At 36.9% G+C, this 25,637-nt stretch overlaps 1 protein-coding gene across 1 annotated transcript; it reads right to left on the bottom strand.

Annotated features, from left to right (window-relative positions):
• LOC104478843 (desmoglein-4) lies at positions 1–24,639 on the bottom strand. Its single transcript, XM_010119329.2, has 16 exons — positions 24,588–24,639; positions 17,774–17,809; positions 17,266–17,394; positions 16,400–16,555; positions 16,112–16,259; positions 15,054–15,217; positions 14,661–14,795; positions 13,928–14,113; positions 13,488–13,747; positions 12,410–12,552; positions 12,031–12,249; positions 10,315–10,857; positions 8,297–8,445; positions 7,739–7,799; positions 5,895–6,103; positions 1–4,425 (listed from the first exon to the last, which is right to left on the bottom strand). Exons 1-16 carry the CDS (start codon positions 24,633–24,635, stop codon positions 3,451–3,453), a joined length of 3,561 nt encoding a protein of 1,186 aa, XP_010117631.1. The 5' UTR covers positions 24,636–24,639; the 3' UTR covers positions 1–3,450.
• Between the last annotated feature and the right edge of the window lie 998 nt (positions 24,640–25,637).

The raw sequence follows: 25,637 nt of genomic DNA, 5'->3' as shown, positions 1-25,637 counted from the left end.
TATTTAAAATATGATGTTCCAAATGATCATTTATTGTATTTTTTCAGTGCCATTCAGAAATTATTACAAACAAATCTGTAATAGTTTTATTTATGAAAACACAGTAACACTGTAATATTACTTATATTTTAAACAGAATGAAAATGATCCATTTGATTACTCAGTAGTGAGGAGCATTTGAGTTATGCAGTTATACTAATTCAAGCAAAACAGTAGATTTTTTTTTTTTAATTTTTGCTTAAATTGTGTGATCTTTTCATATTGCACATAGTAGGTGCAGCTCACAACAGTTTAAAAGTGTTATTTATTACCACCAAATCAGGACTGAGTAAAAAGTATTGAAACCTGCAGTTCAAATTCAGACAGTGTTCCCAAGATAAAAATCTAATGAGACCATCACCTTGTGGCTCTATTTTCTTCCATGGCAGTGCACTTTTCATGCTGCCAAGATCTCAGTGAGCCTGTGTAGAACTGTAGAATCCTGCTCTACAAAACCCAAGTAAAAAAAAAGAAAGCCATAGACTTAGTGTTGCATGCTGCTGACTCTTTAATAAGAGTTTTTTTCCTTGAATGGTTTAGAGCAGAATTGTATCACTACTCGAAGTTGTCTTTCTTTCCTGAAGACCATTCATTGTTAAAGAAGATGATTAAACTAGACAGCAAGCAGGCTTCTAAATTACACCTGAAGTAAAAGAAACAAAACTAATGACTTAAATATATTCTATTTTTTAATAATAAAGATAGAAAAAGAATTTGCAGAGAATTTTTAATGAACTGAGTATTTGTTCACATTTTCAGATACATTTTTCTCCCACAATTTGTAGTAACCTAAAAATGTCCACATCTCACTAAGAAAACAATTTTAAGAAAGTTTGTAAATATTACACAATAATAGAAGTTAATATTCCAAAATGCACTGGAAATGCACTGAGTGGTAGTGTTGTGATTTCTGTTTGATGTGAGACACTGATATTAAAAAAGCTAGCAATCTTTTAAGAAATTATATTAAATAATACGCTACTTATCTTTTAAAAGTTGATAAAAGGTAGTATTAGAAGTAGACAACCACTACATAACCAAAAGCTGTACTTTGAAAAAACAATTTTTCTCTGTTAATTCTGCCCTTTTCTATTTCTAGACATGCAAGAGACCATAGTTCAGACACTCATACTTCACACAGCATTCCTGTTCAAGAGGTTCCCAAAGAATTCAGCATATGCTTCTGAAGACTAGATATTACTTTGAAGCACAATTAGGAAAAATATTTCTGATTTGCATAAGACGATTACAGAAATATTTACACAAGACTTCATTTTTTTTTTACATTAAAAAAATATGTCTAATAGGCTTTGTCTATATTGCATAGGCTTTCTGAATGTCCAGAGAGTCATACATATTTCAAATATTTGCTTTTTAAAGTAAATGGATGGTTAGCAAAATGAAAGGGAGCTTGTCAGCCTTTTAGTGAATTTCAGCATGAATTCTCCAAATATAAAAGGATACAGCTTTATATATTAGTACTTATTTTGCTTCTTTAAAGAATTGTTCCAGAAACCATACTTACAGTTGGTACATAACATAGAGGAGAGATTAATCCCACTGACGTCAATGCAATTTTAGTGATACTTAAGATAATCAAGGCTACAGGATGGAGTAAAAATAGCAATACTTCAGATATTATGGGGAGAGCATCTAGTACACTCAGTGCTTCAGAAAAAAAAAAACTTGAAGCCACGGAAGGGACCCTTTCTTGAGGTAGCCTTGGATTTGGTCATGACTCCTGGGGATTACTGGTGTTAATGACAATGGCATTGACTCAGAGGGCACTGCAGGTTGTCTTTGACAGTGGATCTAGTCACATTTCCAAAACATCTTTTAAAAAGCCTTTGCCTGATATCAGAGCTGGAAGCTTGTCATCCAGTTCTTCTTAGGTAAGTTAATCTGGATATGCAACTGAAAGTTTATTTTCTGTTTTATAGAGTGGGAGGTTCACAGACAGCTCTTAAACTTTTCATTAACCTATCCATCAAAGCTGAAGAAGGTAAATTTGAGGGAAAACTACTGATTTTGTGGTCTAGCAAAAAAAAAGCTAGTCCCTCTGTATAACTCCATTGTATTTACACTGAAGCGATGTTGCATACACTATGATTACTATACATATGATACAGAAGTAAAATGAGATAGATATTGTATTTCAGTATTTTGCTCCTTCAGATCATATTCTTAGCCATGTCAAGGTATTATTAGAATAAAAGTCCAGTAGAGCTGTTTTTGTGGGAAAATAAAAGCCAGATTTAATTAAGGTTATAGAATCATAAAGACTTTTTCAATTAACACATTCAAATAAACTTTCAAAATATCAATGCAAAATACATTGACATATGAAATAACAATTCTCCACATTGCGTGTTAGCAAATTTATATTGCTTCAAAGTGTTTTTTCCTATTTGTGAAGGACTTCAACTACCAGCGTCAGTGTTTCAATACTTTCAATTGCCTCCTCACATCACAGAGCTTCTAAGACTTTATTTTCTTGTCAGTGCTAGAAGAGGGAACCGGCACGGTATATTTTAGTCCTCGTAATATAACCCGACATTCAAGACTTAAATGGTAGTCATAGTTTGGCACAAAAATCTAAGAGCTCCTTGTTGTCGCTGAAGTCCTTTTAGATTTAAGTAAAGCTGTAATGGTAATGGAGAAAAAATGAAGCCAACATCTTCCTGGGTGACAGTGTCAACGCGGCAGCACCAGCTGTGGCGAATTGCTGGCCATGCTCCTCACCATGAGAGTAACAACATGGCAGGCCATGGCAGAGTGTTTGTTTTACTGAGAACTTCAGAAAGCGATGAAAATGTATTGTGTTTATATGATTATTATTTATAACTATTGCTGGTGATGGGAGAATTGATTGAAAGTGCTGTTTTGTAGCACTCCTTGAATTACATATAAAGTAAAGTGATGCATTTGAAAGTGCTTATTTAGTCTTGAGTTGACTAATTATTAATTATATTATTTTTCTGTCTTGTCAGTGAGGGGCTATTAACCCAAATCTGCTTATCGTGGGAGATCACACAGCAATACAGTATTTTAGCACTCTTTTATATGACATTAATTCACAATGATACTGTATGCACGCAAGGATCCCCTCTCACTGCTCTGCTCGGTAATCAGATCTCTCTCTGAAAACATTAGTATCTGTTTGTATGCTTGTAGCGCTAGGTGGAGAGAAAGAAATAAATTTGAAGTTAACCTCAACTTTCCCTTCACTGACAAACTCCTGTGTTTGACCTTGAAATGGGGCACCCTTCTGAGATCTTCACACAAGTAGGAATCCCTGAAATTTTAGCGCTATTTCCTAGGTATAAATAATGACAATATTCTTGATTGGTGGCGGCTAACGAGTGTTGGTGCAAATGGCGATTTTGGTGGGAAGGGGCGCTGGCAGAGGTCTTACTGACTGGAATATTGTACGGTACTGTACTTTGTCACTCTTCTCCGGGAGGTGCCGGGGGACACCGCCGTACCCATTGCCTGGCCAAGGTGACAGTCGGTGCTGAGCATCTGGCCCTTGCTGCTCAGGCCCCCCAGATTTCCGCCCGCCAGGCTTGTCCCCCCTAGGCTGCTCATCCCAGACCCTGACACTACCCTCTCAGTGACCACCACGTTGTGGGTGTTCGATAACTCTGAGGGAATATTTATTAAGCTGCCTGGCATGCCTGAGGCAGGCCTGAACACCCTTTCTGTCACCACCACATTTGACCCATCTACCAAATCAGGAATGCTCAGAGAGGCTGGGAGCCGGGAGTTAGGTGCGATTACTCTTTCTGTGACGATAACATTGGACCCATCTGCGAGATCAGGGATATCTAGCATGCCACGTAAATCAGAGGCAGATGCAGGACCGACAACCCTTTCTGTTACAACAACGTTGGATGCACGCAGAGGGTCAACGCAAAGAGACGGGGAGCCGGAGGTGTAGGTCTCAGTCACCGTCATGTTGCCATGGAGCAAAGGATCTGGCATCGGCCTTGGGGGCTGTATGGTTGACCCAGATGTGTAGGTGTTTTCAGTAACAACCGTTGTCGTGCCGACCGGGGGAGGCATAGGTGCAGATCCGTTGACAACTATAGTGGTTCCAGGTGGTGGGAGGTTTAGATCACTTTCAGGGTTGGGAAAGTTGACGTTAACGGATGGCCAGGGTGCATTGACATCAGGGAAGGGTTCGATCTCTTTGCCCAGACAGATCTCTGCCAGAGTCTTAAATTTTGGTCCTAATGTATCCAAATATGTTTCATCTGTATCTTCTCCAATAAAGCTGCAACAACCTACAGAGCCAACAGGAGTACCAACTCCTTCATGATCATATATTAGTAGGCAGTCATTTGCCGGGCGACCTTCATCTTCATCTGCATACACAAATGCTTTCTGTAGTTTGCAAAAAAAAAAAAACAGCAGAGTGACTTTTCATCAGATTTTTAACCATGAAGACTGAAAGGACAGTAAGATTTCCCTCACCACAGTAAGGCCCGACTGACTTGAAAAACAGGACATCAACAGGACAAATTATATCATCAGCATTTTTATAACCTTGAAATAAGTTTTATTGAGATGTTACTGATATTTTAGTCTTGTTTCTGCCAACACTTAGCATTGCAAATTTGGTCTGTTGTCAGTGGGTCTGACTGTGTGGTGAAGGGAGAGAGCAAAAGGGTCAGGGGAACCAATGTACTCTTTGTTCAGCAATATCTAGACAAAGCAGTAGGAAAAGGAGTGAAGCAGGATGGCAAGGGAAGCAGTGAAGAAGCCAGGACAGAGGGGATGGAATGGGGAGTTGGCCACTGTGAGGAAGGCTTGGTGAGCCCAGAGTAGAATCCATTCTGAGCAGGATGGAGATCACTGATTTGGGATGGCACTGAAGGTGGTGGATTGGACAGTGCAGAGGGATTGAGCAGGAAATAGTAGAATTTAAAATGAGCGAGAGGTGATGTTGGAGGAAGCAGGGAAGGACAGAAGGGGAGGCCCTGGAAGGAGAGGCAGAGGGTTTGGAGACTGAGACGGTCAGTAGAAGGAGTAGTCTGTGGGAGTCTATGGCTAGCAGACAATATGTAGTGCTCCCAGCCTAGGCAGAGAGATTGCTGACTGGGAGACGTGTGTGCTCCAGACTTCAGGACTGCTCTGTCCTCTCCTCTGTTGAATCTTGTTTAGATTTTGAAATACAGCAATCCTTATGTATTAATTGATAATTTTGGTGACATATGTGATTATAGTATTTATACCTCACAGTTCATGCTAGTTATGAAAATATATCCCATTAAACGATTAATTGCATAAATTCCACAATAGTTTTTTTATCCCATATGTAAAGGCTAATTAATATGTTTCCAATTACAAAACTGCATATTTGTGTCATTTGTAGTTCACAAGTCTTTTAGGGAACAGAAGTGGCAATAAAAATAAGGAAAAAAGTGAACTGGATTTCACAGTTCTTTAAGGGTTAAAGTCACTTCATTAAACAATCTGTAGGAAGCACATGTGAACGATTTCACAAAGTTATCATCTATTTGAACACTGAAAAAAGGTGGCAAATCTATAAATTGACTGGTCACTTATGAAGTTGAAATAATTTAATTGCTTACTACCCACACCTACAGCGTGTTCATCAGTTTTACAAAAAGGCTATGGAGCAATCAAATCTACTACAGCAGCAGCTCAAAAGCAGTACTACTAGTGTCGTAGTTATTCCCACTAGTATGGTTAGCTTTGCTCTCACACCAGTCTTATATCATAGAAGTTTCCATTTGAGTGGAGTTATTTTGGATTTCCACCATGTAACTTGGGGAGGAGAATCTAACAGTAGGCTTACAGATATAACACAGAAAAGATCAGGTAATTACCTCAGAGAAGTAGTTGTCTAGGAAGGCCATATTCACCCCTCCTTCTCGATACTCTCTTATTGTTCCTCCAACTGACCCTTTTACTTCCCCTGTTCCAGAAATTCCTCCAGCTGTTCCATAACCAGTACCAGTGCCATAGCCAACCCCTGTAGTTTCTTCAACACCAGAAGCTACTACTCCTCCTCCTCCATATGTGTTTGTATATATGTCTGAAAAAAGAAAAAGAGAAGTTATCCTTCCTGTGCTCCACAAAAATTTACACAGAATTTGTCAGTTGTTTTTACAAACAGTACAATGACACTCCTGAGTTTTTTAAAGGTATTTTAGACTAATTTCAGTCACAGATCCATGCACATGTGGCAAACATTGAAAATGCAATAAAAATTAAGTGCACAGTAGCAGACATCTAAGACCTTGATTTTATTTCTGAGGCTAGGCAGCATGTGCATATGTGCTTTAGAAAATCAATGATTGACTTGTGTGATGGACTGGAGAGATTCCTCTGTCTGGTGTACATATATGCTGTCATGGTATTTGCATTAGACAATCAGATAATGCTTATGGATATTTATGCAAATACATAAATGGATATTTATGATCACATCGGGGTTAAAATTTTTCTGCCTTAAACTCTTCTAAAAGAAATAGCTTTGTAACTCCTTTCACATTTTCTAGTGATTAGATTGGTAAGGGGGATTTGGGAGAATTACAATGGATCATAATAATGATCAGTGTTCATAAAGCAAAAAGAAAATTACTTTTACAATAAATTATGAAGTCATACAGGATTTTATCTTCTCTAGATTTTTTCATATATGATAACGAGCAATGAATGGCCTTACACATCAGCAGGTAATATAGTAAACCAATTGCATACAGTACTCTTGACTATTATTACATTAAGAAACATAGGCTAAATTATATTGTTTAGTTCATTTAATCTCATTAGTCTGAGTTTATAGAATTTGAAACAGGGGCTTTCACCATAATGGTACTGAACACTGGAAATAAAGTAAAGTAAAGTAAATCACAGTTAAAGTCTTAAAGTTTTCAATTGTCATGGCAGCAGAACTTCCCTGAGAACAAAGACTCTTAATTCATGTTTATGCCCCAAAATGTTCTCTTTTGGTTTTACCTTAAGGTTGAGAACATTTTTGAATAATCAGTAGTCCTCAGAGAAGTTGTCTTGCTGAGTGACATTTCTTCCTGTCTGAAGCTAGTGAAAACAAATCTGTGCCAGCATTCTTCCTTCCTGTTGTGGAGTAAGGAATGGGGAAAAAAGAGAAAGTGGCACTGCAGAGCTTGACTTACTCTCTGTGGCCATCGAATTCCTGGAAAACCTTATCTTCAGGAGCATAAATTTGTTGTGCTATGTACCAGCGTTCTGTCTAGGCAAGTACATAAATGGTCAGTAATTAAGATGGCTACTTGACAGGGAAGCAAAGCCTGGAAATTGGGAAGAACTGAACCTTTCACGACTAAGTTATGAAATAAAATTTTCTTAATCTGTCTTCAAGATTGATTTCTACTAAAACTGATGTCTTGAAAAGAACCTCCATTCACTAGCTGGAATGACAAAGAAAAATTGCCTGAGATTTGAAAGCGTTGGCAGGTATTTCAAAATAAATTCAATTTGCAGAAATGAATCTTCTCAAAGGCTTAAACCTCAGATCCTTTATTAATACTGGAAGTCCTACTAGCATCAGTGTGACTATCTGTAGATGGAGGATTGGAAGGGTTGGGTGGTAGCTGAGAAAACCAAAGTGCTCCTTGAACCAGAAAACATGAAGTTCTGAAAGATGGCTTTATGACAGCATGCACAGGAAATTTTAGGATCTACTTACCAGAGGGTTCGCCAAAATCACCTCCTGCAGCTGTCGTTGGGGCAAGAATGTGTGAGACATCCTGGAAGACAACATTTTGACTCTTTGAATTATGACTTTGAAATTCCCATATGAAGACCAAGGCTTTGCGAATCATGTTAAGAAATTAGTCTAAACTGTTAACAATAGCTATTAATTACCATCTTCATAAAAAACAACCAAACAACCAACCAAAAAGACTCCATCCAAATTTTTTCATTGTGAAGGTAAAATGTGATTAGTGAAGATGGTTTGTGTTAGCTTGTCCTACTTTGCACTGAAAAAGCTTGCTAGTTATTCAACCAGGGGAACAATAACACCAAACGGTTGGGCCAAGCTAACTGAACACAACTTAAAACACACAAGCTCCATCTGCAAACATTAACAAAGAATCACCTTTCATGTCTGCCTGGCAATTGTTGACAATGTCAGGCTTCTTTTAGATGATGAAGTGCTAGAAACTTTGATGCTTCTAGTCAAGTGCAGTCTTTTCTGTAAATATGAGTTACTGTGAATTTTAGAAACTTGGCATGTACTGACCCTGTCTTCAGGCTGTGCACCTTCTATTCCCCATGGATGAATTGCCCCTTCTGTGCATTCAGGTACAGGTTCAAATCCAGTTCCAACTCCACCTGCAGCACCAGGTCCACAGCCACAACAGTCGCTCATTGACATCAAAATTGGAATCACTTAAGAGGAAAGAAACAGGAAATAGAGATTTAGGACATCTCTTCCTCACAGGAATAGTTGCTTTTCCCAGAGGGCAGATGCTCAAGAACTTTTGAAAATATGTATTTTAAAATGTTTCAAACCAAGCAGCCTGCAAGTCTGGCTTTCGGAATCATTAGCTTCTTTTGGAAATGTATGTATTTGGAATTCATACAAATTCAGAATAATTTGTACCTTTAGTTATAGCAAAGCAAAGTGGGGGTGGAGTAGGGCTGTTACTCCACATTTATGCCTATACACCTGGGAACAGACTTTGATCTATTTCAACTGAGTGAATATAAGCTGCATACATATGAAAATTAAACAAACAGAACCAGTCTTGCTACGTATAGCATTCAGTGATATTCATTCTTGGTACACAAGCATACATTTGTCTCTTCAGATATTGTAATTGAAAAGAAATGCACATTAGTAATAATAGACATATGAGAATCTGTGGAGAGAGATGCATCTGGCTTCAGTGATCTTTGGCTAAGGCTCCAGTCGCATTTTTCACATCGCATGTACATAATGCTTGATTTGAAAAAACAGTAGAGACAAACCCCAAACGCCAGTTTTAGCAAATGACTACATAGACTGAGTCTGGTTTCCCAGTGTGCTGTAGTATGCTGAGTTATTTCAAGAATTCAGTGTTGGACATTGCTGAATGCTTTAAACGTCAACATTGAAAATGTTCCTCGTTTTAGAAAGGCACTGCAATGTTAATTCTGACTGTCTTTAGATCCTTAACCTAGACGGCTAAGTTAGTAACCACGTATCACTGCAGAGGAAGTGGAGAGAGACAGTTGCCTACACCAGACTAAGCAGAGCACCTGAAACTCTCAGTTTTTTACATCAAAGTGAACTGAAGAGAAAAGGGGAAAGGGCTATAGAGTGCACAAAGTGCTACCTCACACTGCACGACTCCAGTCTACCAACTCAGAGAGATTTCCAAGGCAGAAAGGCAGTCTACCCTGTAACCTGGGAACCACAAACAAAACTGCTTTTTGCAGCTTCAAAATCTTGTGTTTGTTGATTCCTACTAATCAAAGATCAAAACCTAAAAGAAACCCCCTCCTTAAAAAATCAGGGGAAAAATCAGTTTTCTCTGGTTTTTTAGTCAGTATTTCTGCATTGGGAAATTTCAGATGTAGATTGCTTGATGCTCAGGCTGTGAAAAAAAGGACGATCACATCCGATTGTGGTGGTCTGAGAAGTAATTGCTTGCATAATGTCTAACTTGAGTCATTCTTATCCCTGAAACTCATATTTCTTCAAAAATACTATGTCATATGAATGAATGATCTGTTTTGATCCTGTTGTCACAAATGCTACTTGTTTTAATAGATGTAATATTTGGCAGCAATATCCAAAAGGTTCAAAATTTAAGATGATTATATTTATTGTTCTACTACTGAAATCTGATTTAGAGTTCAGAGGAAGCTTGTTCTTTATAACTTTTCATACCTAACTTGGAGCTCATACTTGTCCATTTCTTTTAAGTATGCATTGCAAACTGTAAGTTGTAAGTGACAGGGACAACCCTTGCCAAAAACTTTCCGATACTTCCACTAAACATTTTAAATCTGTCTGGTGGTCTGAGAACTGGATAATGGCTTAGGAAAAAAAAACCTAAGTCTTTGGAAGGAAATGGTTATTTTTGAATGAAATATGTGGAGTATAAAAGATACAGAAATTCTAATAAATTAAAAGACATTTTTTCCCCTGTTAAATGGCCCTTGGGAGCCAGCAGTTTAACAATCAACCAGAAAAGTCACTGTATTCTAGAAGAATTAAAAAATGCACTTTTTAGAAAATTAATAAAATTGTTTTCTTAACTTTATACTTACGAACAAATATTAATCCGCCAAGAAACATCAGGCCAATGGCAGTACTGCTAAGTGTGGTAGCAGATTGCAAATTTCTGCCATAATTTCCACTTCCATAATAATTATCATCAGTGGCAGCAGTAAATCCATCTTCACCTTCACCGTATCCACCAGTGTAAACCTGCCAGTCTGTGTGGTCCTCAGTTTCACCTCCTCCAGGTCTAAACTCATAATCACCACCACCACCACCACCTTGTTCTGTTCCTCCTTCACCACCCTGGACTCCTCCACCACCTCCAACACTACCAGTGCCACCTCCAACACCACCAGTGCCGCCGCCAACACCACCGCCACCGGCACTGCCGCCACCAGTACTGGCACCGCCACCGACGATAATTATTTCCCTGGCTCCACTGGTGCAGTAGTTACGACTATCACACTGACAAGCTTGCACAGGAATTATTTGTGGTTTGGGGCAGAATCGGCCTTGGTTATCTCTTACATTGATGTAGATCCTATAAGTGTAAAAGTCAATGTTCTGATTCACTAGTTCTGCAGAGGAAGCTTTGGAGGAAAAAAAAAGAGAAAAATATTTAGATTAAGGTATTGACTACAAATACTGTACAAATATATAATTTTTGTGGATCTTGTTCATAGAACAGAATGAAGACTGTGTTCCCATTCTAAGATCTTCAGTTATTTACATGTCTACAGTACTTATTCAAAGCTGAAACTTATTATATTAATCTATGCTAGGTTTTTATTTTGGAAAACCTGAGTCAGATCAGTCTAGTCATCACTTTTTAACCTCAGAAATATAACAGAGGCAAACACACTTTTTTATATCTACTGCTGCCTTTCCTTATTTTTACTTGCACACTGGTGAACATAAAAATTGCAAGTTTTATACTTTTTTTTTCTCTTATAAGGAATTTACATGTATTTTTCAAAAGTTTATTCAGTACTGTAAAACTGTTTAAGTTGCACAATTGCATCTGTTTAAGACAAATAGGGGACATGAGAGTAGTCACAATTATGGTATTTACCATTTAATATAGTCTTCTGTGCATAAAGTGAGTTACACAAATTCTGTCCTTTAGTAATGTGTGAGATTTGATTAATTCATTAGTTTGTTATCTCCTATTGGAGGAAGCTGGAAACTGGGCATTGACTAAAACATTTTTCTTAGAAATACAAGCAAGTACAATTTGTACAATAAATTGCAAAAGCTGTAATATTTATTTGCCATTTTCATTTGCCTCTCATAAAAGTAAAGCCCTGGTAACTAATAACTTTATACTCTAATAAATAAATTTGAGACTTTTGTCATATGCTTAGAATTTTTGGATAATATAGAAATAAAAAGGTACCAAATTACTCCTTGTGAATGATCTCATTAGGTTTAGACCAATAAAGGTACTTACCATAAATACATTCAACTAAAGTACAGTTTTGCTGCTTTATTTTTATCAGTTTATTTTTAGTTTCCTTTAGAAGATGATAACTTGATAAAACACATGTAATTATTCTGATTCTATTTCTAATAGGATTTTTACATATATATATATATGCAAATCCAGAGCAACTTCTTGGATTCATATAAGCATAAAATCACATTTAAGTGATATTTGAATAACTAACTGTTTTGTTTGTTATTAAAAGGTTATCCTAATCTCTTATCTTAGATAAGAGCTTATGACTATAGTTTATTCTGTTATAAAATGTAGGTTAATTTACCATTTATTGATCTGATAATCCATGTAGTTTGAGGTTCACCGTGTATGCTGAATGTAAAGGGGGGACCATATGGACTACCTTCCATATGCTTCGCTGTGATAATCACTGACGGAGAGTGCATACATACTTTCCTTAATTCAGTGTTAATAGTTGGGCAATTGTCATTGATGTCTTGTAGTGAAAGTACAATGGTGCCAGTAGCAGTATATCGAGGAACCCCTGTGAAAAGCAGGTATTTGTGTTCAGGATGGAATATTAATACTATAAATAATGCAGTTTGGGGGAGGGGGAACTAGAAATAAGAACAGAAACAAGAAGTATTGAGAGAAATCTGGAACAAAGAGAGTTTTGTTTCAGAAAACTTAATCTCTTTTCTTACCTCTAGTGATAGCCAGAACCTCTGCTCTGTACTGCCCATTGACTACATAGATTGATTCCCGGTCAATAACTTTGTTCAGTGTGATTTCACCAGTGTTTTGATTGATTCTGAACCAGGCACCTGGATCACGTCCTATACTATATCTGTATTTGATGAGGTAAAAAATACTCAGCATTGTGTAACAAATATATATATTACATAATAATTTTGCAAATAATATTTGTCACTTTGGAATATTTTTCTTTAGGCTGCACTAGGTCCTATTGCACTTCACCCTGTTCAGGCAAAATTCCTGTAGACTTCAAAAGATGTAGACCAGAAGAGTAATTAGGAATAAAGTAAATGTATAGAAGTCCATTATATTTTGAAAGTGTTATCATAGTCTAAAAGTAAAATCTTTTTGGATCCTGTAAACCTTTACTACAACCCTTGTTGATATCAGTAGTTAAATCCACAGCTCTTCCTATAACATTCTACAGTTGTATTTGCTAACATATTTATCTGTTTTGTGAAAACTTTTTAAATCTTTGCGAATTGGATGTATTTGTTTCTACGTACATTAAAAAGCGAATTATGGTCCCATTAATTATCATTAATTTCAGCAGAAATAAATGTCAAATAATTATTATTATTATTTTTTTTTTTACTATAGACTGAGCTGGTAGTGATGACTTCTATTCTGATTTTATAATATTGCCCATTATTGGGGTTTTCTGCTTGCTCTTTTAGATGCTAACAAATACTCTATTTGTAGCAAATGTTCCAAGAAAAAAATATTCTCAGGTTGGGTTAGGAAAAAAATCTGTTCGGATTTATTTAAGTTACAGCCTGTTAGAAAAATGGTGTTTTCTTTGTCTTGTGCACAACGCTAAGGAAAGTAGATCAGGAAACAAAAGCAAGCATAGCATAAAAATGGGCTGCAGAATACACTCTTCCACTGCTATTTTTCTATTGCAAATCTATTAACATTTTTAATGTTGTTTTTTAAAGCACCCTTTAAAATACTTATTCCTTATCCCATTGAAATTTCAGTTAAAATAATTATTCAATCCAGGGAGTTAAGGAGAGCAGAGCTTACACGACATTTGATGCAATAGCTCCAGTGTCTTCATCGATGGCTGTGTAAGTTCCCACAACAGAATACATTCCTGTGCTTTTTGGCATAGAAAACACAACTGAAGGTGGATTAAACCTTGGCGGTTCAATCACATTTTTCACTTCTACTATGAGGGGTGTTCCAAACACTTGGTACTCGTGTGCAACAGACCGGTGGAAGGGAGCTACATTCCTGACACCAATACTCAGTGAGTGAGTTTGGAGATCTTCATAATTCAGTTCCTAAAAGATAAACCACAGAGAACTAGTAATAAATAAAAGTTCCTTTAATTTTATTCCAATATTTTATATTTTAAATGATTGAGTGACAGTGTTTTTACTGCTTGTTTACTTTTGTTAGTAATTAATTAAATTATTTAAAAATTATTATTTCAACAGTTGAATCACAATATTTATTCGTACCTTAATTACTCTGAGGATTCCTTGATTTGTAGCTCGATCTGTGACAATTTCAAAGCAGTTATTTTCATTACCGGATATAAAGAAAAACTCTGCTAACCAATTGTCTGTAAACTCTTCATCAGCATCCAGAGCTTGTATTCGTAGCAGTTCTGAACTGAGTGAATTTTCTGAAATACTTACTGAAAACTGGAATGACAGATAAATACCTATTAGCAAACACTAAAATATATGATGTGAGGAAAACACAGCTGACTGCAGAGGTGCTTTGGAAGGATGTCCTGCTCACAGTCCAGGTCAATTTAATAAAAAGTGTGTTATGTTTAAATTGTGATTCTATTTGTAGATCTGAAGAATTGTATCTTCTCAAGTGTTTGCAGAGGTAGCTTAGAGGAAATGGATTTGTGCTTTCTCTAAGAAAAGATCATACAAAGATTGGGTTGATCTATGCAATCTGGCCATATTGCATGGGTCTGGACACCTGATTCTCTGAATACAGAGAAATCAGTGTCAGGATTGACTTATCTGAATACAAAAATAAACTATGTGTATGTTATCGTAATTGGTGTGCAAGCAATAGATTGGATTTTGAGCATGCTTCAAGGAAACACCACCATTAATCCAGGAGAGCATTCAAATGCAAAAGCACTCTACTGGTCAGTAAGCACTGTTATCAGCTGGGCTTTTAAACAGGATTTTTAACACAGTAAGGTTGCTTTTAGTATTAAAAACTTACAGAGCTTTGAGCAAGGGTTGGGAAGTTGTCATTGACATCAATAACTTTAACATTACAGCTACAAAGGGATGATATTCCATCTGCAGCTCCATCTCGGTCTGACGCCTTCACAACAAGAGTGTAGCTACTATGTTGCTGTCACAGAAAGAGAAATAAACATGTTAGAAGGACCACTTATACATCTTAAACATTATAAATACTTATGTCTTGCTACTATTTCCTAATGCAGGAATTTGCCTTAGACATTTTATTGTCATGTATAGAAAAAAAAATGCATTTCTCCCTTAATTTTTGTAAACCCCACGACTTTTCTCTTTTTTTTTTGTCCTCCACTCTCATAACACATATACACCACAACATCATGTTATTTAACTTCAGAAAGGGAAATGTTACCTCTCTGTCAAGATAATTTGCAAGATGGAGTTCTCCAGTGTATTTGTTCATAATGAACATTGGTGGACCTGAAGGTTCCTGACTCTCTATCTTGAAAGCAATTTTAGAATTCAAATGATTAGGTTCATCTGCATCTGTTGCAATTATTTTCATCACCAGTGTGTCTAAGAATAAAAAATAATAGTTAAAAAAACAAATCAGAAAATCTGTTTTCTTTTTGCAAGCAACTCATCAAGACAATGCTAAAACTTGCTGTATAAGAAAGACAGAGTGTCATCTATCCATGGACACTTACAAAGAAAAAGAAAAGTTTAATTCTGTAGTACTAATTCTGACTGAAAGTTAACGACTTTAAAATGCGTTAAAAGTTAAAGTCAGGTGGAGTAATGCAGATTTTCACTGAACTTCTTTAAGTCAACATAGGGACTATCTAAAACCAATAAGTACTGAACTTGTAGATATTAATGTAAAAATCTCCACAGTTTTAAATGAGAATTTCTAGAAAGTAGAAAATGAGTGTTAGGCACCATTGCCTCAGTGCTATTTGCATGTCTAATGTTGATTGCTGTACTTCTGGTAAAAAGAACTATTTCAGTGGTTTAAGATTTTGTTTAGTAATATTCTGCTGGAATTGCAATACTCAGGCTACAAATACAAATATTTGAAATAGCAAAAAAAAAAGTATTTTATATATCCTTAAAGGAAATAAGCATAGGTGTAATATTTTTTTTTTTAAATGAGAAGGAATGAACTGATGTATTTTACATTTTCACATCTGAATGAATTTACATGATGGTATGGTTAGAAACTGGAATATTCAGTGTTCATGTGTGGGAGGTAAGGGGGAAGGAAGCATTGCTGCTTAATTTTAGGCAATGAGCTTGGGCCCCAGCTCAAATAGCAATTGGAGAAGCATCTTCCACTCTTTCCTCTGCAGTAGCCCTGGCAAATACATGTCATTGCTTAAGAAAAAGTAGAATGAACACCCCAGGTTTATATTAACTGTATTCTGTGAGCTTCACTAACTATACTATAATAGCCATAACATAGTTACTTACTGTCCATACTGCTTTCTTCAACAGATCCTGTAAATACAGTTTGTGCAAATATAGGAGGGTTATCATTTATATCCAGAACTCTGACTCGAAGTTCAAGAGGTGGTTCCAAATCTACACCAGTCACTGAGTGTTTAGCAAAGCAACGTATCTAGATAAAGAGATTCTCATTGTAAAACCAAAAGTGAAGTAAGCGAACAATCTGAAACAAATTAATTTCTCTCCTTCTGCTCTCCCTGCCCCACCCTGGATGCATCGTTATAAAGGTAAAAGAAAAAGAGGAGTACTTACAACAAATACTGGGGTTACTTCCCTATCCACTATTGATGTTATATTAATTTCTCCTGTTCTTGGGTTAACAACAAATATTCCATAGGGGGCACGGTCAATTCCAACTCCAGAGATGCTGTATGTGATTGGATTGTTTTCTTCACAATCTGATCGGATCTGCAATAATAGATAATAATAATAATTTATGCCAATTTACTGAGGAAACCTGCATGGCTTTTATTCCTATTATTAGTTCCTATAAAAAAAAAATTATGTAATTTTAGTCTCTCAACCACATATCACAAGTTCAATTGATAGAACCAATGGAAGGCTCTTCTACAAAACAGTCAGCCTAGAGATCCATCTCCCATTAGGTGCTGCACAGGTTTTCTATTTCTCTTAAATCTTCTGGTAAGGAAGTGGAGAGAGAAACTTCCAAGAGTATCACACTGTGGATGGACCTCAGTAAGGGTACGGTCAAGGGTATGGTCATGGTGAGAGGACAGGAAGACATCTTCTTTGCTCTGTTGCGCACAGCAGTCAGGCACCATCCTTGAACAGGGGTTTCTCAGGGTGAGAGAAAAAAGAAAAATATTGTGATCTAGTACACAGATGCTGCACACAAAGATAATATGGTTGGAGTTGTCTAGGAAGCAGACTGATGGCAATGTTCCGGGAAGCCTTTGGTCACTCCTCAGCAACTACCTGGGTTCACCTTATGAGACTGTCTCAGCAGAGCTGGAAATATTGCATCATCTTTCTTTTATTCTACATTCCTTGCTTTGACTACTCTAAGCAAATATACCTTTAAGTCTCTCTACTTTTATCAGCCTATCTTTAGAAAAACTCGCTTGCCAGTGAACACACTTGTTTTTCTTTCTACTTACTTTGGCAATTGGATTCCTTTTAGAATTATCTTCTCCTTCTCTACAAGCTGCAGCAAATTTGATCCATTCACGTTTTTGTCTTCTAAAGGTTTTCCATCTTGCCATTCCATTTTCATCCCATTCTTTTACCTTTGACAGAGAGTTCCAGAATCATATGACCAGTAACCTCAATACGTTTTAAATTAATACAGACATTTAGAATTTCCAACAATAGGGAGAAAAGGGATTTTTATAGATCATGTGGGTTTTTATATGTCTGCGAGTCCCAAACTCTAAGACTGTACATGTTTTTTTTTAAATTATTCCTATGTATGAGATACTCATTCAGGTTAAGGAGAATTTCTCTTGAGAGGGCAAGCAGGTTGTTACCTGCAACTGTTTAATATTTAAATATGTTTTCAATCTTCAAGTTCAGAAATGTCTTAGTTCAGTAATTTCCATTTCATTTTTGCATTTTGCTTATATTTCATTTGGTCAGAAAATCTGTTTCTAAAGAAATACATATTACCTCTACATGAAATCCTGTGCTGAAATCCAAGAGTACCTGCAAGAACAATAAGAAGATTGGCATATAAAAACGCAGGGCAAAATGCGGTAAGCAAAACCCAACTGCCATATGTTGCTATACTGCAGGACTGGAGTCTCAAGTCTATTGCAATAACCTGCCTAGATCGTAGCTACAGGATTTCCATAAATGCCTTTGTGCAATTCATTTTTTTTTTCTATATGCATCACTTGAGTTCCTTGAGAGTTAACACCTTCAAAATTAATTCTGTCTTTCTAGGCAGAATTTTGAGTTTGAATGGATGTGGCATAGCAAATTTCAAGTTGTATCTACATGAATATAAAGCTTTCAACGCAAGTTTTTAGATCGTAACACCTCAGCTGAAGAGAGAAGTGGATGCAAGAGTTGTTACTAAAAAGTATATCTAGGAAACTAGAAAAGGAGTATCTATTTATTCTAAAGAATTAATTTTTTATTCTTTTTTTTTTTTCTTATTTAGAAAGTCACCTGGAATACTTCACTATGTAGTTTTACCAGAAAGAACAAAAACATTTTCCTGAAACTTCCCACTGAAATTAAAGACATTCAATGTAAGATGGGAAAGCCAACTGCAGTCATCAGGCGGATTTGCCTGGAGTGCAGCAGGCTTTGATTTGATGTCTAACTATGCAACCAAAGTCTTGTGTAAATAAAGGTGGTAGGATCAGATGCAATATGCAATGACTTTAAAATTAAAATAATAGAGAAGGCTCAATTTCTTGATTAGCACAATCTAAAAGAAGGCACAATTTAGGTAACCTTGTTCCTAAATAAGGTGTGAAAACGAAGTTCACTTAGTGAATGTACCTCTTCAGAGCATCTCTTTTGGGTTTAGGACGTACCTCTGCTCTTTTCAGACAATAAAGGGTGAAGAATATGAGATTTTCAGGACTGGATGCTTACTTCATTCATCATTAGGAGAAACAAAATATCCAGGTGACCCAAAAAGTGTTGCAATTTCTCTTTTCTCACCAAATGTGGTTAACAACTGTAGTTATCAATTTTCCACTTTCCTTATCATGTGCCAGTACTGTTCAATAGCTTTTTTTTTCCTGTCTGACGTGTTTTATCTGGTGGGTTTTATATCAGTTTTACTTGGATAAAATCTGTGACAATCTTTTTCTCTGTGATAGCTTTACCTCATGGAACTTTCCTCACTTCAAATTTATTGCATTTTTCTGTCAAGGCTGGAAGATAGGCAGAGACTTTTTTCCACTTAACTTCATGTTAAAACAACCTCTTACGTGCAACAGATTAATGAACAGCAGCTTCACCCTCCTTTCTCTCTCTTCCTCCTTTTCCCCATTTACCTCTATGCTGTAAGTGGTCCACAAAGCAGTGTCTCCAGTGATCTGATCTTGCCCAGAACATTCCCTTAGACCTCGGCACATAATGGTTGCCCCAGTCTGCTTCTGAATGAGGGAATTTAGACTGTGGATTTGTCCATTTGGTGTATATGTACCTTGAAATTTATTGGACTATTCATGGAGCAAAGGTGTTTTTTCTTGTTTCTTTGAGTAAACTATTGACATAAATGGTTAAGAAAAGTACTCTGCATAAAATCATTACAATATATTCATGTTGTGCTAAAAGCATCAATACATCTTTTACTCTGAGTTTATGTCTTGGTGACTATTCAAATCTTCAGCTGCAGAATGGGGGTTCAAATTCACGTGCAGCCATTACTCATCTCAGAGAAGGAACAATATCAGACTCCGTTTCAACTATGGTTTTTTTTCACCCCAGTGGAAGCTCAAGCCAGTCCTTTTATAATCCCTCTTGGAGCTTGGAGAAACATGGGAGTGTAAAAGGAGCAGATTACACCCTCACCAGAGAAGCTGAGTGATGGAGTCTGCCAGAAATAGCACTGATTCAATATCTCTTATCAGTTGATCCCACTGGCAGAGCAGAGGCTCCTTTGGTGAGTACAGTGAAATCTTCTCCACCCTCAGGCTGAAATCCCTTCTGGCATGCAATCAATTGTCTTGACCCAGAAAAGTATGGGTATACACCTCCCTGTGCAATGTTAGTGAATCTTGTCTACTGTTTGAATCCTGTGGCCTATTCTGTTATTTAACAGTGAAACTACTATCTCACATCCAGCCACATTACTCTCATAACCAGCAGGCCTAAATGGAAAACTGTATTGTGTATCTCTGAAATAAGAATTATGCCTGTAAAGATTTATGGTTTTTAAGGACACGAATATTCATAAAACACTTGCTTTCAGCCTATAGGGAGTTTTGTTCTCAAGCAGTGAAAAATATACATTTTACAGTGGAGTTTCATCCTGTGTTTTTGAGCACCAATAGTGGGAATGTCAGGAATTTGTTAATCAGTAATACTGAGGACTGTAAATTTAGGCCCTGTATTTCCACAGTTGTCCTGTGTTGGCTAAGGAAAAACCCATTCTGCTACTTGTTGCTAGTGGAAGAACTTGAAAGAAGTCTTGATGGTTTTGAATCCAAAGTCCTTAGTACAGTTTGTGGTGTTAGTTGAAAAGGCTGATCTAATGAACTTGAGGTCTGCATTTGGTATGTCTTTCTTAGTTGCTGCTGTGTTAGAGGAAGGAGGGCAGGCAGACACCAAAGTTATCTAGTTCACCAGCTAAACCTCAACAATTCTGGAGTGACATCTATCCAACTTGATCCAGGAATGGAAGTTCTTCTGCCTCACCAACTAATGTTTTCCAGTTCTCCACTATTATCAGCATTTAGAAGGCTCCCCCCACCCCAGTCGTCTATTTCTAATACCTCTGCAATGCAACCCCTTTTTTCTAGTGCTATTTCCAGCAGAAAGGTACTGTTTCGTAGCAGCTAACTCCAGTCTGCTTCTAGGTACTGCACAAATTTGCCTTCTAAACTAGAATCTGAGTACATACATGAAACAGTTTCCATAGATTCAGTGATTAATGATAGATAGTTCAAGCAAAAGGAGCCACTAAAATACATGGGATGCATCCTGAGGACCTTGGGGTAGGCAAACCGATCATAATGATACCAAGATTTGTTTTTTTTGTGAGTCTCTGAGGGACTGAAAAAATGGAAACTGCAGCGAAGCTAGAGGCTTGTTGCACAAGCTGTTTCTGGCTTGGATTGGGAGAGATGCAGACAGGAATCAGGCTTATGGTGATTGTCATTTGCACACTGGCCTGTCTGAAAGCTTGTCTTTTACTGCAATGATACAGAGCCTGAACCTTGTGTCGAAAATGACACCTTAGAGTCACACTGGATTTCTTCTGGATTTATTCTGATGTAACTGGAAACAGAATTAGGCCCATAGGATGTGTATAGTTCTTTGCACCTTCAAAGCCATTTACAAACAAGAATTAACTAATCATTAATTGACTGCCAAGCAATATTATGCGCAATTACGGAATCCTCCCTCCTCCACCTACTCAAATCTAAATGACTGAACACGCCTTTAACATCTTCCCAGCATTATTCATGTTGGATCTGCTCCTCTCTCTTTGAAGTCAACAGTGGTATTGTTATTGGCCTGGATGGGAGGAGTGCTGAGAACTCACACATATTATATTAGTCATCAGGGTGCCATGGTAGCTCTGGTTGTGTCAGCGTTTTTGGGACTTTTACATCTTTCTTACTCAGACAAAGCTCTGACTAGTAAAGGATTGAAATAATGAAACCTTTCATTCTATATTCATTCTATATGTCTTTAAAAAAATGATAAATTAGTGCACATGAAATAATGAGAAGCAGCATTGAAACATAAGACAAAACCTTATATTTAAAAAAGAAGCCATTTGATTGCTTTTAAATTGAAACATGAATGTGGTTTTTTCTATACTTTTCATTTTTGTAAGTCACTAATGAAGATGCTTCTTCCAGCTTAAAGGGAAAGCTTTTCAAATGATTTTTGTAGCATTTTGTTTTCTAATTCTGCTGAAGTCAAGTGTTTCTATTGCTTCCTGTGTTAGCAACTGACGGCAGTATTTTGTATTGCACCCAGGATGGACAATCCATTGCTATTTTAGCAATGCTAAATAGCAATTGCTATTTAGCTCATGTTAGTCAGAAGAATATATTCAAAAGTTTTATTTATTTTAAAATAAGTTTATTCAAAGAACTGTCCATTTTGGGAAAGTTTCTGCTGAGATGATTGTTTCTGTTCTGCTGAGCTAAATAACGCAGCACAAGTCATATAGAAATAATGAATTTCTGTACAGTAACTAAGCTTAACAATTAGAAAAATGAACAGAAAAGTAATTTTGATACAGGGTGTAAGCCATTATAATTCAAATTTGAGTTTTTCAAATTAGTTATGCTAAGTCTCCTCAATAAATCTCTTCAGTAAAACCTGAATTCCAATATGAATTAGAATACCCTAGCTGCAAATGCACATTTGCTTAGGGATCATTTTTACTATAGGAAAGTAAAACTGCAGACTTAAGAGCCTAATCTTAGGTGGTAATTCTGGCATGTGGAATTGCTTTAGTTTCTATTTCTACAGCAAAATCCTTTGGCAGAAGAGCCTGAAGGTTCCTGGCTACATCCTGGCAGATGTTTCCTGTGCATATGCAAGGAGAGGATTTGTCCCTTTAATATTTTTGCATGCAATCAAGTTACAAGTAAGAGGTTTAACCATAGCCTAATAACTGGAGAAAATAAAAAAAAAAAAGCAGTGTAGATAACACATGGGAAAATGTTGCCAGACAAAAGTGCATATGAGAGATGCGGTGAATTTAAAATTATTAGGTGTCACATGATAGCTGGCAGGAGAAGAGCCATACCTGATCAAACAGGTTATTTCCATAAAACATGTCTGTGCAAGTATCACAAACAGGACTCCCTTACTCATGAGAACAACACCTTTGAAGTCATGTGAGCAAGGGTTGCAGAATCAGTCCCACCAATGGTGAAATGCACATAGAAAATTATTAGTTTCAGGACTGGTAAGTTTTCTGTTTTTGAAAGTGTAGTAGTGTACTAAATATGTATAACTCCACAGCAATTTTATTTTATAGAAGTTATTATTAATAATATATTAACCAGACACACCATTCAGACAGGTGATTTTCCTGAAAGATGAATCAGGCTGAACACCAAGACTTTTTCTCAGAATACAGTAAAACTGTATAAATTATTTATTTAATCTCTACAGTTTGTCTCTCAGCTTTCTGTAAAGTGCTGAAAGATGCTACAAAGCTGTACAGGCCACCACGAATACTGCTGTGCAGAAGAATGCATAATAAGAACAACAATTGGTTCCTCTGTGTAGTAAAAGTTCAAATATTTGAAAGGCATCAAAACATAATGGCAATTTTCACAATAACTCCTTTTTCCTGACCCAACACATATCCTGCATCAGTCACAGCTTTAACAATAATATACTGAAAGAATTAAAATGGCTCCAGAGTCGCCAAGAGATGATAAAGCAGTAAAATCTCTCTTGAATGGACAGATCTTAGGTATGGTACAGTCAATTGTTTTTTGAACTTCGACACATCAGGGGTATGCATCACCAGGTAACTGAGTAAAGCAAATAGTCACTAATGCTGCAAGAAAATCCAGGAGTGTTAGTGTGATGTGCAACATGCCAATCTCAGAGATCTCTGCGCCACATTAAACAAGCAGAAACTCATCTGAACCCTAACTTGTTTTTGCCAAGTCTTGTCGTTGTTTGCTTGGCAGCTACCCCGTGTTGGTTAGTTCTACTTTACTGACTGCAGAGCTGTCACCTAAAGTTAATGGATTATCTTCTCAAAGTAAGTCTTAGAATTTCACATTCTATAACAACAAAAACTTTTTCTGTGACTATAACATTTCTAGAGGGATCAGTAACAAAAAGTTTACTAACACTTACACTTTACTATTACATTGTGTAAAATGAAAGACACAGAAGGACATAACTATAAGAGAAATCCTGCTCTTTTCAATCTTCAGGGCCTTAAACTTCTACCTAATTTTAGAAGAGCAGCACAGATGAGTAAAAATAATCCACACAAAAATCAGATTGCAGAACTAGAAGGGCTTCCATAATTCTTTTAAGTAATTTCTGGGTAATTTCCATGCCTTGATGAACACATTGTACAACGATGCCACTTGACCATGGCCACAACTTTCCTTTTACAGTAAGAAAAACAAACCTGAAGAGTGACACTTTCATTCGTGCATTCACTTGCTTAGCACATGGCGGCTCAGACGCCAATGCACGACAAGACAGGAATTCTTTGTAATGTGAAATAATAGGCCAAGTCTTGATTTGTACTCAGCTAGCGTCTGCACTAAATTTCACATTTTTCTCTTAAAGATAGCCGTAGGATTTGTTTAGCTCTGAATTGCTCTTGCTAATCAGTTTAGAAAAAGAGATTTGCTCTTCATATTCCCTCAATTGATTAAAAAATAAAGACATAGAACCAAATAATATCCAATTAATTTATTAGGATTTTTATAATGATAGGATTTTTATAATAATAAGATTTTAATTAATAGCAGTGGCTCTTCAAATAGTAGCCACAGACAACATTCACCTGAAAAGTCGTGCAATAAAAATAGGAAGTTACATATTGAACATCAACAGACTGCAGAAAGTCATAATTAAAATAAACATTTGTCAGCATTTAATGAAAACTGAAATTATTTGTATAGAATCTACAGAAGTGCAGTTTAAAATAAGCACAGGGTTTTTTTCTATATGCTAAATTTCACAAGATTTTTTTTGAAGGGTAGTTTACACTGTAAAATCTAATGCTCTATTGAGGAAAATTCAACTGGCATAATCACAGAGTTTGCAAAAACTGTTTTAAAGTCTGACTTACCAATAAAAGGAATAGAAAAGCAGCTGTTCGGTGAGGGAGCCAATCCATGGCATCTGACTTCTCGGATACAAGTCCAACTGAGTTATGGTTACAAGCCTGTTCCTTTTCCCCTCCCCCCCCCACCACTGGTGTCTATTTAAAAAGACACTCCGTAGATGTCCTTATACTCAGCCCTTCAAGGTGTCTCTGCCTCCCTCTGAGGGAAGCACTGAAGATGCTGTATAACAAAGTGTCTTTCCCCACCCCAAAATCCTGGGCTGGTCTCAACTGAAACGCTTGACAACATCATTATTGCTTGCAGGTAAAAGCTAAGAGACACACCTTAATTCTTATTGCACTGAAACCCTTTGTTGGATACGAAAGGGTACGTTTTAAAAAGAGAAGGGAAGCTTCGCCGAGAAGATACCGAGTGATTTATAAATTACTCACAACATAAGGAATCATTAAAATGGTAACTTATCATTGCTGTCAATGGAATTACCAGTTTTCTCCTTGCACCGAGTACAATAGAAGAGCTTAATGAATATTACCGTAAAGAATATGGACTTTAAGAAATTTTTAGTTTAAATTAAAATATAAGCCCATTTGTTTTCTTCCAGGTGCAAAGAAGTCTGTTCCATGCATATAAATTTGGGGGGAAAAAATGTGGTTTATTCATTAGGCCGCAAGAGTATCTGAAGCAGAGGAAGGAGACTTTCTGCTTTCACCACCTGCAAAGCCTCCTCATGCCATACCTCTCCCTTCCTATGGGTTGTGCTCTCGCTGACACGGTGAGGAGGGTGATGTGCACATGCTCCGTGCCAGAGAAACTGGAGAGCTGCTCAAAACAACAGCAAAGGGAGGATGTGCTGCACAGCTCACTTCTGGCCTCATTTTGGATGGAAGAGCAGAGATATGTGAAGGATGGAGAAATCAAAGAGGATTCCCCACTTTGCTCAGCAATAGGTCTGTCTGTTCTGCGGCAGAGGCATTGTAAGTCCCTCCTTGCGTTCTTGGGATACCTGAACCACCCGCAATGGGCAAGAAAAAAAGAGTGAGCTTCTGCTCTGC

This window comes from Chlamydotis macqueenii, chromosome 2 (assembly GCF_036417535.1).
Source record: "Chlamydotis macqueenii isolate bChlMac1 chromosome 2, bChlMac1.mat, whole genome shotgun sequence".
NCBI classification, from domain to species: domain Eukaryota; kingdom Metazoa; phylum Chordata; class Aves; order Otidiformes; family Otididae; genus Chlamydotis; species Chlamydotis macqueenii.
Note: the sequence above shows the minus strand (reverse complement) of the source record. Positions and strands in the feature narration are given on the sequence as shown.